The 15995-nt window shown below is 40.4% G+C and overlaps 1 protein-coding gene across 1 annotated transcript in view; it reads left to right on the forward strand.

Annotated features, from left to right (window-relative positions):
* Positions 1 to 15995, forward strand: part of LOC308113031 (arf-GAP with coiled-coil, ANK repeat and PH domain-containing protein 3-like) — a 76218-nt gene that overhangs the window by 48145 nt on the left and 12078 nt on the right. The window contains exons 7-16 of the mRNA XM_080468926.1: positions 568 to 612; positions 921 to 1016; positions 1426 to 1500; positions 4148 to 4159; positions 10347 to 10459; positions 11914 to 11965; positions 12245 to 12345; positions 12755 to 12866; positions 13218 to 13426; positions 15342 to 15411. Coding sequence (XP_080325052.1) covers positions 568 to 612; positions 921 to 1016; positions 1426 to 1500; positions 4148 to 4159; positions 10347 to 10459; positions 11914 to 11965; positions 12245 to 12345; positions 12755 to 12866; positions 13218 to 13426; positions 15342 to 15411 — 885 coding nt within the window. The remainder of the gene's footprint in view (positions 1 to 567; positions 613 to 920; positions 1017 to 1425; positions 1501 to 4147; positions 4160 to 10346; positions 10460 to 11913; positions 11966 to 12244; positions 12346 to 12754; positions 12867 to 13217; positions 13427 to 15341; positions 15412 to 15995) is intronic.

Consider the following 15995-nt stretch of genomic DNA (forward strand, 5'->3'; position numbering starts at 1 on the left):
TTTGTGTCACACATTCTCCGCTCTCCTCATGTACAACATGGTTTCATTTTGCCCGCGAGTTGTAACCTCATGCTCTCCGATGCCCCGCGGGAACCAAAGGGAGACTGATTCAGAGCGAACGCCGTGCCCTCTTTACATTCTTCTACTTGTCTGCTGGCAGCCGTCTCTCGCAGCTCTCAGACGTCCGACCCCCCTTTTGTGTCATAATTGAAAGTGTCTGGAGGCAGAAAAGGGCTAAGCTATAGGGCAGCTGGGCTATATGTGCATGTGACCTCTTAAATGTACCACAAAATATAATTAAGTTTGCATCAGTTGGGCTGCACAATGAAAAAGCTCTAGAAAAGACACAGAGACTGTGTTTGTTGTCTTAGTCTAAAAGAAACAAGCGCATCCGCTCCGATGCAATGAGACGCTTTGGGTTTGTCAGCGGCTGCCTGCTCTGCTGCGCCCACTAGAGGGAGCTCTCTCAGCAGCTTATGCAGTGTCTGCAGTGATTCGTGGGTGTCTTTGAAGCTTTAAATGATGTTTTGTTCATGTACCCACTCTTCTTTCTCCCCTTCTCTGCAGATAAATGTCCTTCAGGCAAAGAAGAAGTTTGAGATCCTCGATGCTGTAAGTCAGTGACGTAGACATCAACACTTCGTCCCAACACAAGTTTATACACTTAAAAACTACCTGTTTTAAAATAGATTTTTTCATTTGCAAAGATCATGTTGTACAGTTTTGCTAGAAAATATGAGCTTGATTAGTTGAAATTTAAACATTACGCGTGCATTAATACTTTGCACCCAAAGAGAATTTGTGCTCCTGCATTATTGCATTACACTCCACGCATCTACTCTTGGCTGAGGTTACTGGTCAAGCGTGTGGCTCTTGTGTCCTAGTGTTTGTTTGTTTGTTTGTTTGTTTCCTCCATGCAGATGCTGTCGTTCATGCACGCCCAGTACTCGCTGTTCCAGCAGGGCTACAACCTGCTGGATGAGATCGATCCCTACATGAAGAAACTGGCTGCTGAGGTGAGCAAAGCATCTTCTTCGTCGTTGACGACCAACACCGCCACCACTCAGACTGCTTGTTCTTCTCAGCCCCCCCCCCCCCCATCCCGGTTGATTCGTTCTCGCTTGAACCATTGACAAGGCGCGGTTATGTAATTTGTCTCTTCAGTTTTCTTTTACTTTCTGGATCTGTTTTCGCCCACATAAAAAGCCTGCTCTTTGTTGCACTTGTTATTGTGGCTGCCCCGAGCTCAATCAATGCCTGATTACTCAACACTGACCCGGGCGTGTGATTGGAGGACGGGTTTATGTGTTACAGTCAGCTGCTGCGAATCCCTGCAGCTCTGCAGTGTTTTGCCCTCCGCTGTCTGCTCAGGGATGTTTCCACTGCAACATGGACACCTTTGATGTGAAACAACTTATTTTTCAGCTGGATCAGCTGGTGATTGATTCAGCCATGGAGAAGAGGGAGATGGAGCACAAGCATGCAACTATTCAGCAGAGGGTGAGTGACACTCCGTTTTTTAATAGAATAAATGTTTCCTCCTACCTGTAGTAGGCAGTAATGGTTGCCTTTGTTGTTTTGACCGCGTGCTTTTGGGAGACACACCAAGTGATGTGTGATTGTTTGTTCAGTGCAGTGTCGCTTCTTTCATGCGTTGCATCACAGATGATGACAAGGTGAAAGCAACACACATCTGGAGTTATAAGGAAACATTATTTTGAAATATTTTGTGAAATGCCCTTTGAGGAGATAAATAAACATTCTAAAATAGTGTGATGATAAAGACATGATTTGTTGTTAAAAATTAAATAAGTTAATTTATATCAACAATGGGTATGACACTTAAAATATATATTTCTAAAGCGGTAAAATGTTAACAAAGCTTCAGTCAGCAAAATTACAGCTATAATCAACTCAGAATACTGCAAAATTATTTCATACCTTACACTGCATCAGGCTGTTAACATATCATTTTGTACTAATAGTTAAAGTGGTGCTGGATATTTTGAAATGTTTTTTTATGTTATTTATGTTGTGTGGCTTTTCTAGTATTAGTGAAAATTAGTATGATTATTTTTAAGCATGACATTGCAAAATTCTGTTCCTGCAGTATATCAAACAAACACATGATATTTCTGTGTGTTTTGCTTGAATTAAATTAGAATTCCTAAAAGCGTCCATTTGGTAAAAGTACAATTGCAAGTCTGAACTTACAAATAGATAATAAATGTGGCCCACTTCAATAATCACAGGACAGGATTTTCACGTGATCCATAACTTGCCCGGCTGTGTTGTATTCAAAGCGCAGAGCCTCACGTCACATCTCTCCGTGTTGTGACTGCAGAAGGATTAGAGCCGGGCAGCTGGGAAGTGTTTGATTAATCTCCCCAACAAAGTCCAGGCATCGATTGAGACGTTAAATCAGGTGGAATTAAGTCTTTTAGGAGATAATAATCCCGCCATTGTCTGCTGCGCAGGTCAGCCCACGTATGTGCAGGAGTTCTCTAAGTACTCTTAGTCCTGTAAAGTGCTGACTCTGAAGTTTCTGGGAAGTTTTTTTTGCTGACTGAGGGGAGTGTTGAGTGCCGAGGCTGTTTCTTGGACCAGAGTAAAATATTCCTCCGATGGACTCGCTGAACTTTGTGCAGATTTTAATTGTCTCCATTTGACCTTCTGGCCTTTTTATTTTTTTGGGCTGTTTTCCATCTTTTTTGTTGTCTGTGTTATGTAACATGTCTTGATTTTTCATCTGTGGTCGACTTTAGCTCTGTCAGTGTATTTGTGGACTTTTGTGCATCTTTTTATGGTCATTGAATGTTTTGTTATAGTTGCCTTTTGTTTTCTTTGGTGATATTTATTTGGTGATATTTTTACTTATTTGCTATAATCTAGTTTCTAGTAAAGGTCTTTTGTGAACCTTTTAAGCTGTTTTATGCAGCTTTATAGTTCTTTTTAATGTTTTGTGTCTATTTGTGAATATGTTTTTAATATTTTCATTTTTTTTCCTGTTTTTTGTCCCTTTAGATGATATTGCAATTTTTTTGTTACTATCACTTTCCTCCCATTTTAGGTTATTTTCCTGACTTTTTTGTTGGTTTTAATCTGTTTTCAGTAATTTCGTGTTTCCTCTCAGTAGTTCTTTCTTATCCATGAGAGTCATATGAACTTTCTTGTGTATCTCATTTGTTGTTTAATGTTGTTTATTTGTGACTTATTCAAGTAATTTGATCATTTCTGATCATTTTCATCAGATTTGGACCACTTCCACATGCGTACAATAAATGAATGAATAAACAAAGAAATCAGACAAATCAGATATTCTGAGTTTGAGATCTCTGCTGTGAGTTTTAAGATATTAGTTTTTTGTGTTTACGTTTGGAAATTTGGTGTCTATCCGACATTATTTTGCATCTTTTGGGTGGTTGTTTTGTCTCACTTTAAAGCCCTTTGGCCTTTTGTCCTCCTGCGTCTTTGGCCTGTCCAGTAATCCATCCATGTATCTCCTGCTAAAACTATACCAGCACTGATGTTTTGTTGTAAGCCTGTCCACCTTTATGGTCAACTGTGTCTTTGTTTTGCAATTGTTTTCCATATCTCAGCTGGCCAGTATAAATATACTTTTTTCGTTCAAGTAATAGAAACCATAAATGCAGGGTGCACTCCCTGTCGGTTAATAATTCAGAAAGCCTTATTTTGGCGGCTCCTCTGTACCTCAGGATCAGTGGCCATCTGTCAGACGGCCCCGGTCAGCTCTGTGGCCTCCAGGCGCTGCAGTCTGCGTTCGGGCCCGCGGGGATGGGCCGGGTCACATGTGGGCGGCAGTTATTGATCTGCTTTTACCAGAGCTGTTAGGCACCGAGCGTCACACTGCATCCCTCACCGAGGGCCGCGGAGCGGTAAATAAACAAGGTGGCCAGCGAGCATGAGTGAAAACTTTGTGCCGTCGCAGTCGTCGGTAAGAATGGGCGGGTTTGCTCATGTGTGATGGAAAGCCAGAACGGAGGATAATCAGGAGGTGCACTGAACCTGAAAGATGATCTGATTATCCTCACTTAAACCAGCCTGTTTGCCGTTAGACGCCCTGACGCTTTATTCTTCTCTTTTCTTCTGCTCGCATGTCGTCCCCAATGCCTCCGTCTCCTCCCAGACCCTCATGCAGGTGAGTATTTGTTTTTCCCCTCCGAATTCCTACTACAAAGCACATCTTTGATTTGTGTGTGCGTGTGTGTGTGCGTGTGCGTGTGTGTAAGGAGGGGAGTTGCCAGCGTAGCCAGCAGTGTTGGCGGGGAGGAACATTAGTAAATCCCTTTGAAGTTTTCTTCAGCTGGAGTCGAACTCCAGAAGGCTTGAGGGCGAGCTGAAGTGCATCCTGAATCATTTATACTGAACAATTAGAAACACTGAACTTAGTTTGAATGGCCTATATAGAAACCGTCTGTTACGTCAAGACACTGCAAAAGGATCGTTGCAGCGACTGAAAAGGGGAGAGCAATTCAATAGTTTACTGCAGGATATGCTTTCCTTCATTGGTTTTGGTTCATTTTTGCTCCTTAATATTCGATTTATTCATGCAAAATCCTGAAAAGAGCTGAAGAAGAGTATAATTCATAAAATCTTTTCAATTTTAGTTGTGGTCCGCTCTTTGTCTCTCTTTTTTTTTTTTCAACTTGTTTTCTTTTTCATCACAACCGGCTTGTGCAGTAAGCCTCATGTAAACTTACGGAGAACAAAAGAAATGTCCTTTCAGTGCAAGCAGGAAAACAAAAAGCGTAGGAGCAGGAAGGGAGTTAAAGTGCTCTAACCAGGGCCTGTCACTGTTGCTTGCAGGGCGAACGGTGCATGAAAAGCCTCGAACTGCCAGAGCCATTCATTTTTAACTGGAGCTTTTAATGGAGAAGTCCTGTCCGAGCCCTGCGACTCCGCCCCTTATTCTATGTTCCCGCATTGTGCCATCGGCGGCCTCTGTGCATTTATCTTCACAGCTTTAACATCTGGATAGACGCCGTGATGAAATAATGATTTATACTGATGTTTGTGTAGTGCTTTTTTCAATCGGCATTGTTTATTTATTGCACAGGACAACTGAACACTGCTACAGAAGGTTTACATACAACAATCATCATCTAAAGCACAACAATACATGTTTTATTCAGGCTGAAGGATTTCAGATTATCTTGAGTCTTTTCAGGTATTTTAGCCTCTGAAAGTGGTACATGACCTTCATCCCGGGAATTTCTAGAACGGCGTCTTCTCTGGAGCAGTAAATGAAAGATTTATGAAAAACATCCAAAAGTCCAGTTATTCCAATAATTTTTAGTTGTTGTTGTTGATTGAAACACAACCTAAACCCCACATTTTATGAAATTGATCTTCATATTTATATTATTTTACATCATACTTCTTCTATAGTTATTTATAATCTAGGAGCTCTGAGCAGAGCTCTGCAGAGAGAAACTAGATATCATAGAACAACAATCAATTCAACAAAGATGTTGTTTTTTTTGTTTGAGACTCACGTTTATAGATTATCATTGTCTTTTCTGTGTTTTTTTAGTATTATACCTTTAAAAAAAATCTGAATTTCTAATGCAATCGATAAAGATTTAATCCATGATCTAGTGACAGGTCTGCACAATATACTGCAGATTGTTAATTTTTGCAGTATTGACATGCAGTATATAAATATGGCAATAGAATTCACTAGACTGTGATAAAACACGTTTCCATTCACTGTGGTTAAAAAATTACAACATTTCTGAAGATGAAAGAAAAGTGCAATCGATTGCAGTTTTTTCACACACAGAAATGTATGTACTGAGAAAACCTTTTAGTTCAATGATTAACTCCCCCACTACCTGTTATGAAGTCGTCATGATTTGAAGAACACATGAATTCACATTTAGTTGTTTGTACTTCTTCAATTGATTGTTTACGTCGTTGCTTTGAACCACCGAACAAAAAGAGTTCAAAAAATGTGCATCCAATCATTGCAACTCAGAATCCTCCATCAATTTACTGCTTATCAGCTGACAGCTTGTTGTTTCAGAACACTTATCAACACAAGCTATTATTTATAGATCAACATCTATAAATAATAGCGAGCTTTATTTGTAAAGCACCTTTCATGACATAACCAAATATACAGAAAAAATATGTATATATTTGTAGTTACACAACACATCCATACGTATGTTGATGCATATAAATGAATGGATTAAATCACAGTAGAAATATTGGCTAAGACACAGTGGAAGAGTAAGAATCATTAAAATCCTAAATGAAGTTTTGGCTTTTATAAGTAGTATCTGACTTCTCAAGACTCCTTCGCACTTCTCATGTTGGTCTCACATACATTGTCTTTTCTGGTGCAATAAAAAAAAATGAAAAAAAAGATTTAAAAAGAAAATCCCCAATAGTCCAAAGTAAATGTCTTCAGATACTTATTACCGGCAAACACTCCAATCACACTCATATGTAAGTTTACAATAAGTTTATCATGACATATGCAAACTTAAAGCATCAAATACTTGAGATAAGAAGCAAAAGCTTGAGGTCGTCTTCAGCTTTATTTGTCCTTTCGAAGATGCGTTGCACAGCAATGTCTTCGGAAGTGATTTGTCCTCTCTGTACTCTCCACGTTCAGGAGTCACAGGAGGTCTCCCTATGTATGCACAGAAATAACTTGTCGCACATTTACTCATTAGCACATGATGCCTCAGCCCCGGGGCGTCGTTAAATCAGGGCATCCGATGACGAGTGAGAACTGAAACGTCACCTTGTCATGAAGCCAAAGTGCTTTTCTTCGACAGCTGGGGAGAATATGAGACGCAACCAGTCATCATTTTAGTGGGACGTCCTCCTTTTTAATTTGACAATGATAATAATGATGATGATGATGATAAATAACTAAACCTTTTATATTTTATCTTTGATGTGACGCTACAGTTTGAAGTATATTCAGACAGGTATATAAATGCTTTTAAAACCAATAAAGTTATTAGGAAGATCTTGTACTATTTGCAACTCTTTATAATGAAACTCTTTAAAAGTGTATTACAATACAGCGGGTGGGAGTTAATAACAGGGGTGGGAGTTAATAACAGGGGTGGGAGTTAATAAGCTTGTCTTCTTCCCACTCCTTTTCGAGCTAGAGTGTTGATTATTATTTTTTTCTTTTATTGTATTTTTTTCTGGCTTTTATGCCTGTGTTGTGTGTTGTGTAGCTCGATATAAATTTGGAAATGAAAATGAAATGAATACTCAAGACAGAAACAGTAAATGCACATTTAAAATGTCCACCATATGAAAGCTTAATTCTGGCTAACGGATGTAAAACTCAGGAATCATTTAAACATTAATTCATCCCTGTTTTGTCAATTGTTCTTTGAGCTATTTGTTGTCAAAAGTAGTCTTAATTTGACACGTAAGTAGGAGTATAGACACTAAAAGGATAAAGTACCAATGTAACTTCTTTGCTTAAGTAAAAGTAAGGATGTTTTGACTTTATTAGTTGATGATCGGGCAGGACTCATGGACACATATGTATGCACACATATTCTATAACTTTCGTTATTTTAATAGTTTCAGTGTGGGTCCAGCATCCTAATCATTAGCATTAAGACTCATGTATATAAAACATTGTGAATTCCATGAAAAACTTGGAGGGACTGTTGTTTTGAGTCAGCAAATCTTTAACCATTCACAGACATGAATATTATGTCTGCATTTGTAGTTGCGCTTGTGTCCACTCATATCTTGTATTTGTTTACCTATTTATCTTTGGATTCTTTTTTCTGGGTCGATGGCTGAACTGAATTGCCCTGATTAGGATGAGTAAAGGTGTATAACTTCAGTAGCTGTTATCTAATTTTCCCACCTCTGCTTATTCGCTATCGTCTCAGGACAACTTTCTTTGCCTGTGCACCAATACATAATGACCGTCTTTGACGTCTCATGTTTTTGAAAAGACGTTTTTTGTTCCGCCGTGGTGACGCCGAGCAGGTTGATTGAGGACTAGCTCTGCGAGCGGATGCCCGTCAGGTACGCTCGGCACAAAGCCAGTTTGTAACAGATGAGAGCTGTCAGACAGTAGTAATGTGGAGGCACAGAGGGAGGCTACAAACAAACAGTTGACGGCAGACTGAGTAATCGCCGCCACCAACTGCCGTCAGAGCTCTGCAGCTTGGCCCGCAGGCCGTACAGCAGCGGCAGCAGCGGCAGCGGCAGGTGGACGCAGCATCAGGAGATGCTGTCGTCTGCATCATCCGCTCGTCTTGTCTTTCCTCTCCACAACAATTTACTTTCTGTGCTGGTAACATTGGGATGTCTCCGTCTTGTTCAATAATTCACTGATGTTCAGTTTCTGTCTGTGTGACGCTGCCCCATTAAAAATAGATGAGCTTTGTAGTTGTGGGCTTGAGAGATTGCAGAGTACCACCCAGTGTGCAAGCCTGCGCCGCGTCTCCTCGTGTGTTTGTGGTGGGCGACACTCGTAGCGTAGAGACTTAAGGTAAGATGCATGGAGCTGCTTTCTCACGGATGGGTTCAGTTGCATTGTCTCCTGTGTGAGCTGCATGTCAAGCCTTCAACAGTAGTTTGTTTGCTGATCTTGGCTGCCTGCCAGATAGAGTCCCATTGGGTCAAGTGCGGGGGTGGGGGGGACTGAAATTCCCACCTTCCCTTGTGAAGGAGGTGTGTTTAGAGAGTTGTAAAACTGAGGCACAACTCTGGGCTGAAGTGTCAAAGCAGCCTGCGCGTTTTTGGGTCAGGAGAAGCTGCGGTGCCGCCCTGACGTCCGCCGCTCCTCCGCAGCCCCCTGCCCCGGACACTTTGGCAGCTGTATGGTAATTAGCAGTAATCCTGAGGCTCACGGGCTGACAGGCGGGTGGCTGTAGCGCCGGGCACACATGTCGGTACTGGAATTACGCTCCTCGCTGCGAGAGCCGCACCACCGAGACTGACATGCTTCTCCTCTGAGGCACCCTCAGGAGCCTGTTTACACTTTTTTTTTTTTTTTTTGGGCCTCTTTTTTTGTGGTTTTCAATGTTCCTGGAGCGGAGCAAACGTTTGAAAATGAAGATCTTGTGCCAGTGGGACCACAGCTTGGTGGGTTGAATTTGGATTAGTGACCAACTTTATGGTTTGAACAATCTTGCCTGATTTTTGCTGCAACTTTTAGAACCGTGTTCGGGTGTTAAAAGCTTCCTACCAGAGAAAATGTGCTTTCTATTGCTCTCTTTGTCTCCTTTGATTCCCTGCTGTTACTTTCTCTGAGCACAGGCTGGGATTTAAGTTCCCAGCCTCTGTAGTCGATGGGTACTGTATGCATTCTTATTAGAATGGACTGCAGGACATCCACAGCAAAAACAGTTAATGTGTGCTTTAATGGCTTTCCAAAATGTTCGAAAAACTTTTTTCTTTAATGCATTTATGAATTATTGATAAATGTTCAAAGATATGTGCATACATTTCTGTTTTTCAAAGAGTTTTATTTTGAAACTTACTTATCTGAATGATAGATTTGGACAAAATATCACGAGATCTCCTGTTGATGTGGCTGTAATGTAGATTTGGTTGCAACAAACGTTTCCTTTACGCTGGAAATTTACCGTCTCATTGGGATTGTGATGCCTAATTAAGATCGTCAGCTGAACCTAGATTGTGCAAGATTTCTTCCCCGATTTATAATAGATGTTTTTTATTCACACAAAAAGACAGATTTGATTGAGCTCAGAATGCCAATGCTTAGTCGATAGACCCTGATACACACACACATAAAACAAGCTCCTTTATTATCACATAACACTGATATTTACAGTATGTGTCCTTTATCCTTCTTCCATCACTAACATAGGGTCCAGAACCATAATTCTGCCTTCACGTAGCATGACAGTGCCAAGTCTAACGCGGTGTGTCAGTCGGAGGTTCGCGGCTAATTTAACTTGAATCACATTCTTGTTTATGTAATAACCTGCGTCACTTTCACATCTGTTGAGTTATGAAATGCCCCAGTGAGGCATGCAGGAAGCTGGCATGCAGCCTTAATACATACATGTTTGCACAACGTGACCGTTTCTACATGATCGCATCATTTCTAATGATTCGGTCGGACTCGTGAACTGTACATACAGTAAAGTGCACATCGAATGCCGCTGGTATTACTGGAGCAATTCATATGCAGCCTTCACACTGCAGCAAAGTGTTTTGGCTCCTTTCCTCATTTGATCATTAAAAGGTTTTTGACATTTTTTTGGAGGGGTGGGGGGGCGGCAATTTTAAGCAGAAGGCCTCTGATTTCCATCTGGCACAGCCTGGACTAATTTCCTCATGTTTCCGTTCTGCTGCAGGACTTTTCGTATGACGACTCTAAAGTGGAGTTCAACGTGGACGCCCCGAATGGTGTGGTGATGGAGGGCTACCTCTTTAAGAGGGCCAGCAACGCCTTTAAGACCTGGAACAGGTAACAAGCAGAACAAATGTCTCTATATTTGAACTTTAACATACCCCACATAGTGCAGTCAATTGAGGATAAAACACGGTATATTCATTGATGTACAACAGAGATTTTAAAAACATGGATTCTGTTTCCAGTAATACATGAAAAAAATCTTTAAAATTACAGATTTGAATTTGTGGGTTTCATGGCACAGCAGGGTAAAGACATAAAAGAGCAACACTATGGAAATGTCTATGTCATTTATATTCATATGCTATAGTATTTGTGTGTAACCAGTCAGAAAGCATGTATTTCTTCTCGATGGTCCATTAATAGCATTTTCATTCATCGTTCTATTCATTCATCCAAAAATCTTCTATCAATGCTGATTGATAAAAGATTGATAAACAACTTTCATAATGATATTTAAACAGAAATGTGAGTTTCTGTTACAGTGTGATATTGATAATTATTATTGTCAGATTTATTATATTTCTAATGACAAGCTTCACTTTCTAACTTTTAAACAAAAATGACTACTTGGCTTGAGAGAAAAAAAAACTGTCTGCCTTGTGATAAACCGCTGGTGTAGATTATTTGATGGCACTTGAACAAACCAAGCGCAAAATACATGACTGCATGCTGCATATTGAAGCACATCATGTTACTGTAGATGTGCAGCACATGAGATACACATTTCACAGCAGTGGAGCTTTCATAAGCAACATTTAAAGGAGATGATTCAAATGTAAAATGTGCAGTTAAGTTTTGTAGTTGTGACTTCATGATATACAGTATTATATCTCTGCATCACAATCTTGTTTAAAACATGTCAAAGTTCATCTAAAAATCACAATTAAAACTAACTTTCAGTGATCAAAGTGCTTTATGGTTTATTCACAAATTAAACACAATACAATGAAAATTTTATTTAAAAATACATATGTCAAATAAACAGTAACAACTATCTGTGTTGCAAAACTCTAATGTCTGATCATGCTCAAACATGTATAAACTTACTATATTTTACATGTAAAAAGAAGCTGTATTTCCAAAAAAAGCTTGTCTACACACTACCAAGTCTTACTGTCATACAATACAAAGTGATATTTTCTACCTTAAATGGGACTTATTAGTTGAACTTGATCAATATTTGAAGCTGACATAATACTGCCAAGTAGATTTGACCAAAAAGGGTAGTAACTTCTCTCATAATGAGTAAACCTGTTCACTGTACAGAACTTTTAGCTTTTAGCAATTCATGGATGTGAGTGTTGAAGAATTTGAACAAACATAAGGCAAAACATCAGGCGAAGGGTCCAGCGTGGGACTTTACTAAATGTGATATAGTGATATATGTCACTAGGTCAGTGATGTTTCATATTTAATGCGTCATTCGTCTTCTGCAGTTATTTACCTTCAGTATTTGTAGGATATACATTGAAACTATGTTTTATTCATGGCCCTTCTCTCCCCAGACGATGGTTCTCCATACAGAACAGTCAGCTGGTCTATCAGAAGAAGCTGAAGGTTAGTCCACAAATCTTCCAGCTATCACGTTTTTTTTTCCCCGGGGGCGGGGTTAAGGTGGGCTCTGAGAGGTTAAGTGCGGCGGTGGTGCTTTTTAATGTTCACTGGAATCCGTCACCGCTGATTTGTGAGCGCTCAATCCATCAGTGTGACTCTTAGGTTATTTTCAGCTCCCTGCTCGACATCAAATATGTAATGGTGGAATCCATCTGCCGGGAGGGGGTGGTGTGTTCTGGGCCAGGAACAGTTGTTAAAAAGTGTGCGTTTGGGTTTTTGCAGGACTCGCTGACGGTGGTGGTGGAGGATCTCCGGCTCTGCTCCGTCAAGCCGTGCGAGGACATCGAGAGGAGGTTCTGCTTCGAGGTCGTCTCTCCCTCAAAGTAAGACACAGCTATGCGAAAAATCTTTCACAGGGAGTAGGCTTCCTAATCCTTTTCTCGTTTTAACATACTATGTTAACAGCTGTTGGATCCATAGGCAAAGCACAATTTGTATTTCTACTAGTTCGTGACTCCTAATAGGAAATCTGTTACCTCCTTATACTGTATGTATTCTCCAAATGTCTGTTTAACTCATTGTTTTGCACTGAAACTTATTACGTCGGCCAAGGACGGAAGCAAAACGCATTCATTTCAAAGAGGAATGTCATTTTGGTGAAATATTCAAATAATTAATCAAAATTATGACAGAAACTCTTCTTTTTTTATATTAAGGTTTAACTTAGAATGTAATTATTATTCAATTATTATTAAAAATACTCATTAAACCTTGACCGGTGTGTTTTTACAGGAGCTGTATGCTTCAGGCCGAATCTGAGAAGCTGAGATTAGCCTGGATTCAGGCAGTTCAAGCCAGCATTGCTTCAGCGTACAGAGAGAGCCCAGACACCTACTACATAGAGGTGAGTCACTTATTGTTCAGAAGATATCAAGTTTCATTGTTTGATTTGGGTATTTTTGTATGGCTTGAAGTCATATTCACACTTTTAGCTCACATAAATATAGAAATGTTGTTCTATGGCACTAATCACAAACACATTTTTAATCCTGTAGGTGCCGTTCTACCAGTCATTACAGTTTAAATTTATATTTTTTTTCTTCTGTACTGCCGATGCACCGTCACCAGTTGCAACACCAATTTTACATTTTCAATTTTATTTTCTGACATCTGAATTAATAGAGGCATCCGCACCAGACAGAACAACTCAGCACACTTCTTCTAATAGCTGTAATCTTCTTGTGTTCCTGTTCAGCATCTGGACAGGACGGCGTCTCCGTCCACCAGCAGCATCGACTCGGCCAGCGAGCCGCGGGAGCGCAGCATCCGGGTGGAGACCATCCTGCAGCGGATCCAGTGCCTTCCGGGGAACGAGCACTGCTGCGACTGTGGCCAGGCCGACCCCCGGTGGGCCTCCATCAACCTGGGCATCCTGCTGTGCATCGAGTGCTCCGGCATCCACAGGTACCGTCCCAGTAGAGGCAGGAGCAGATTTAGAGTGGAGGCCTCCGCCCTCAGTTGATTGTTTCTGGGTGGATCTGATGGATTTCTGCTCTTTGTCTGCTGGGGGTTTACTTTATTTCAAATGGAAGAATAATCAGTGGATTAGGGAATTCAACTTTCATCTTTGGAGTTGGATAGGGAGGTATCCCATTTTATCAAGTGAGCCCAACTTCTCCAAAACACCACTTCACACCATATACACAAGGACTTCACAATATTAAATGATCATGTGATATGATATAACGTTCAGAATTGGCATAATGATATGATGTATGATAAATTCAAACACTTTTTTTTTTGCTTTGAGATTTGTTCTGAATACCAGCACTCTTTCTCTTTCAATCAGTTTAATTATTTTAACGAGTTAATCTTTCTCCTTTTTTTTTTTTTTTAATTCATTGCAATTAATGCGCTTTACTTTTATGTTTAATGTCCTGGCAGTTTTGAATTTGCAGAGCATGAATGCACAGTGCATGGAAACACAATTTATTTAAATAAATTGTGTTTCCAGATGCATATTACACATTAATATTGCAGTAACAATAAATATGCAATTTATTTTGCACTCCTAACATATCCCTCAAGAAACTTGGATAAACATCTCATGTAGATGTACATGAAGTTACCAACACAGCGTGACATCCGACATGGAGGAATTCTGTTATTCCATTTCTGTGCTTTGGGTGGCAGTAGTGAGTCTCTCAAATTCGCCCACAGTCCACTTCTAAAGTTTCTCTTCTTACTTAATAGTTTGCCACAGCTGCTGTTTCACCCTTTTCGTTCATGCTTGTACCACACATTGACCAGATGGTAGAAAATCGATCACATGCGACCCTTAAATACATTACCAATTTAGCTATATCTCTGGCTCCTTGTCAAGTTTCAGTGTTCAGGTGGGGACTTCATTTTATGGTTCAGTTAGTTCCTTGTGTTACTGTTGTTATTGAAAATGCCAAAATCGGCCTCGATTTTCCAGCAATTTTTTTCATCGCACTAACCGACGAATGGAGATTTTGTCTGTTAAATCCTGTAACGTGAGGTTCTAATATCTAAATCCTCCAGAAGCAAAGCTTGTGTTTGAATGGAAGTAACTAATCCCTCTGCTTCCTGTAAACCTGCCATGTGCTCTGAAGCTGAAATAAAAGAAGACGTGCCAGCCGTCTGTTACTTTACACACACACACACCGCGAAAGGATTAAAAGTTTCTCATTGGATCAGTGGAGCTTTAATTGAGAGTTTTCATTGAGGAGAAAAAGGCCGTGAGGAGTTGAATCCGGTGTCACATCCTGTGATGTAATTGAACAAGACTCACTGTGCTTCATACAAACACATCACATCACCACCGTTACGTCATCGGGGTGAGTTCACATGTGCCCGCTGGGAACAAAGTCCCCCGAGGGGGGGGGGGGGGGGGGGGGGATTCTCTGTATGTGTTTATTTTTATGTTGCAATTATCACTGCTTATGCAATCCTGGGTTCCATCCTCTGTGTGTCCCCACCTGTTGAATATTCATGCTCCATCTATCTGGACTCGTCTTCTCTCGCTGAGATCAGACCTCGTCTCTTGTTACAATGCAGTTTCTTTCTCAACGTGCAACTGTTGCCGGGATACCAGACAGCAATTTGCATGACATTAGAAGTGCGGGTTAACACTGGGAGCTTTTTAAAGCAGGTCACTGCACAACTACACGGTGTATGACTCAGTTGTTGAACTTCTTTTCACAATCGATGAACGTAAGCTGCTTTTTGTCTTCTCAAGCCGCCTCACAGTCACAACCGAGTCCTCTGATTTTATGGCTAAATTGCTTGACCTGAAAACAACAACAACATCAGCAGCAGGAGGGTTCTCTGGACTGAAAATATGTCTTTCTTGCAGGAGTCTTGGAGTTCATTGTTCAAAAGTGCGATCACTCACGCTGGACTCGTGGGAACCAGAATTACTAAAGGTACCAGTTTGTCTCAACGGATGAGCCACATACACAACACTGTGCAAAGCTTTAAGGCTGGTTTACAATATCGCTGCTTATCTTTCATTTAATAACAGCAGGAGAACTTCTGACTGGATCCAAATGTGTTTATTAAATGTAAACAACCCCAAAAACATGCCTCGTGTTATCACGGGGTGCTGCCACTAATCTTAGTAAAGGTGAAGACAGGGTGCACAATGGACAAGGGCCAACACGTATCGAGAAACGTATTTGCCCTCAAACCTACAGGCATTTTAAAGTCAGTCTGAACCAGACTGTAGATCTGAGCTGAGTTCTTCAAAAACTGTGCAAGTGCGCTGATTTATACTATATTGACTTCACTCCTTCTAATTCACTTTGTAAACTTGCATCATTTTTCAAACCATTGAAGTTTTCCCGCCTAAAGCCGAAGCTGTTGATGCTCAATACTGTCGCTTGATCATTTGTTTGAAGAAGTGTGGGAGATTTTGATAATATAGATTAGGAAGAGTAGGCCAGAACATTTCTTTGTATACAGTATATATATATATATATTATAATAATGTTACCAACAGCCAGTTATC

The sequence above is a fragment of the Lipophrys pholis genome (genome assembly GCF_963383615.2).
Source record: "Lipophrys pholis genome assembly, chromosome: 8".
NCBI classification, from domain to species: domain Eukaryota; kingdom Metazoa; phylum Chordata; class Actinopteri; order Blenniiformes; family Blenniidae; genus Lipophrys; species Lipophrys pholis.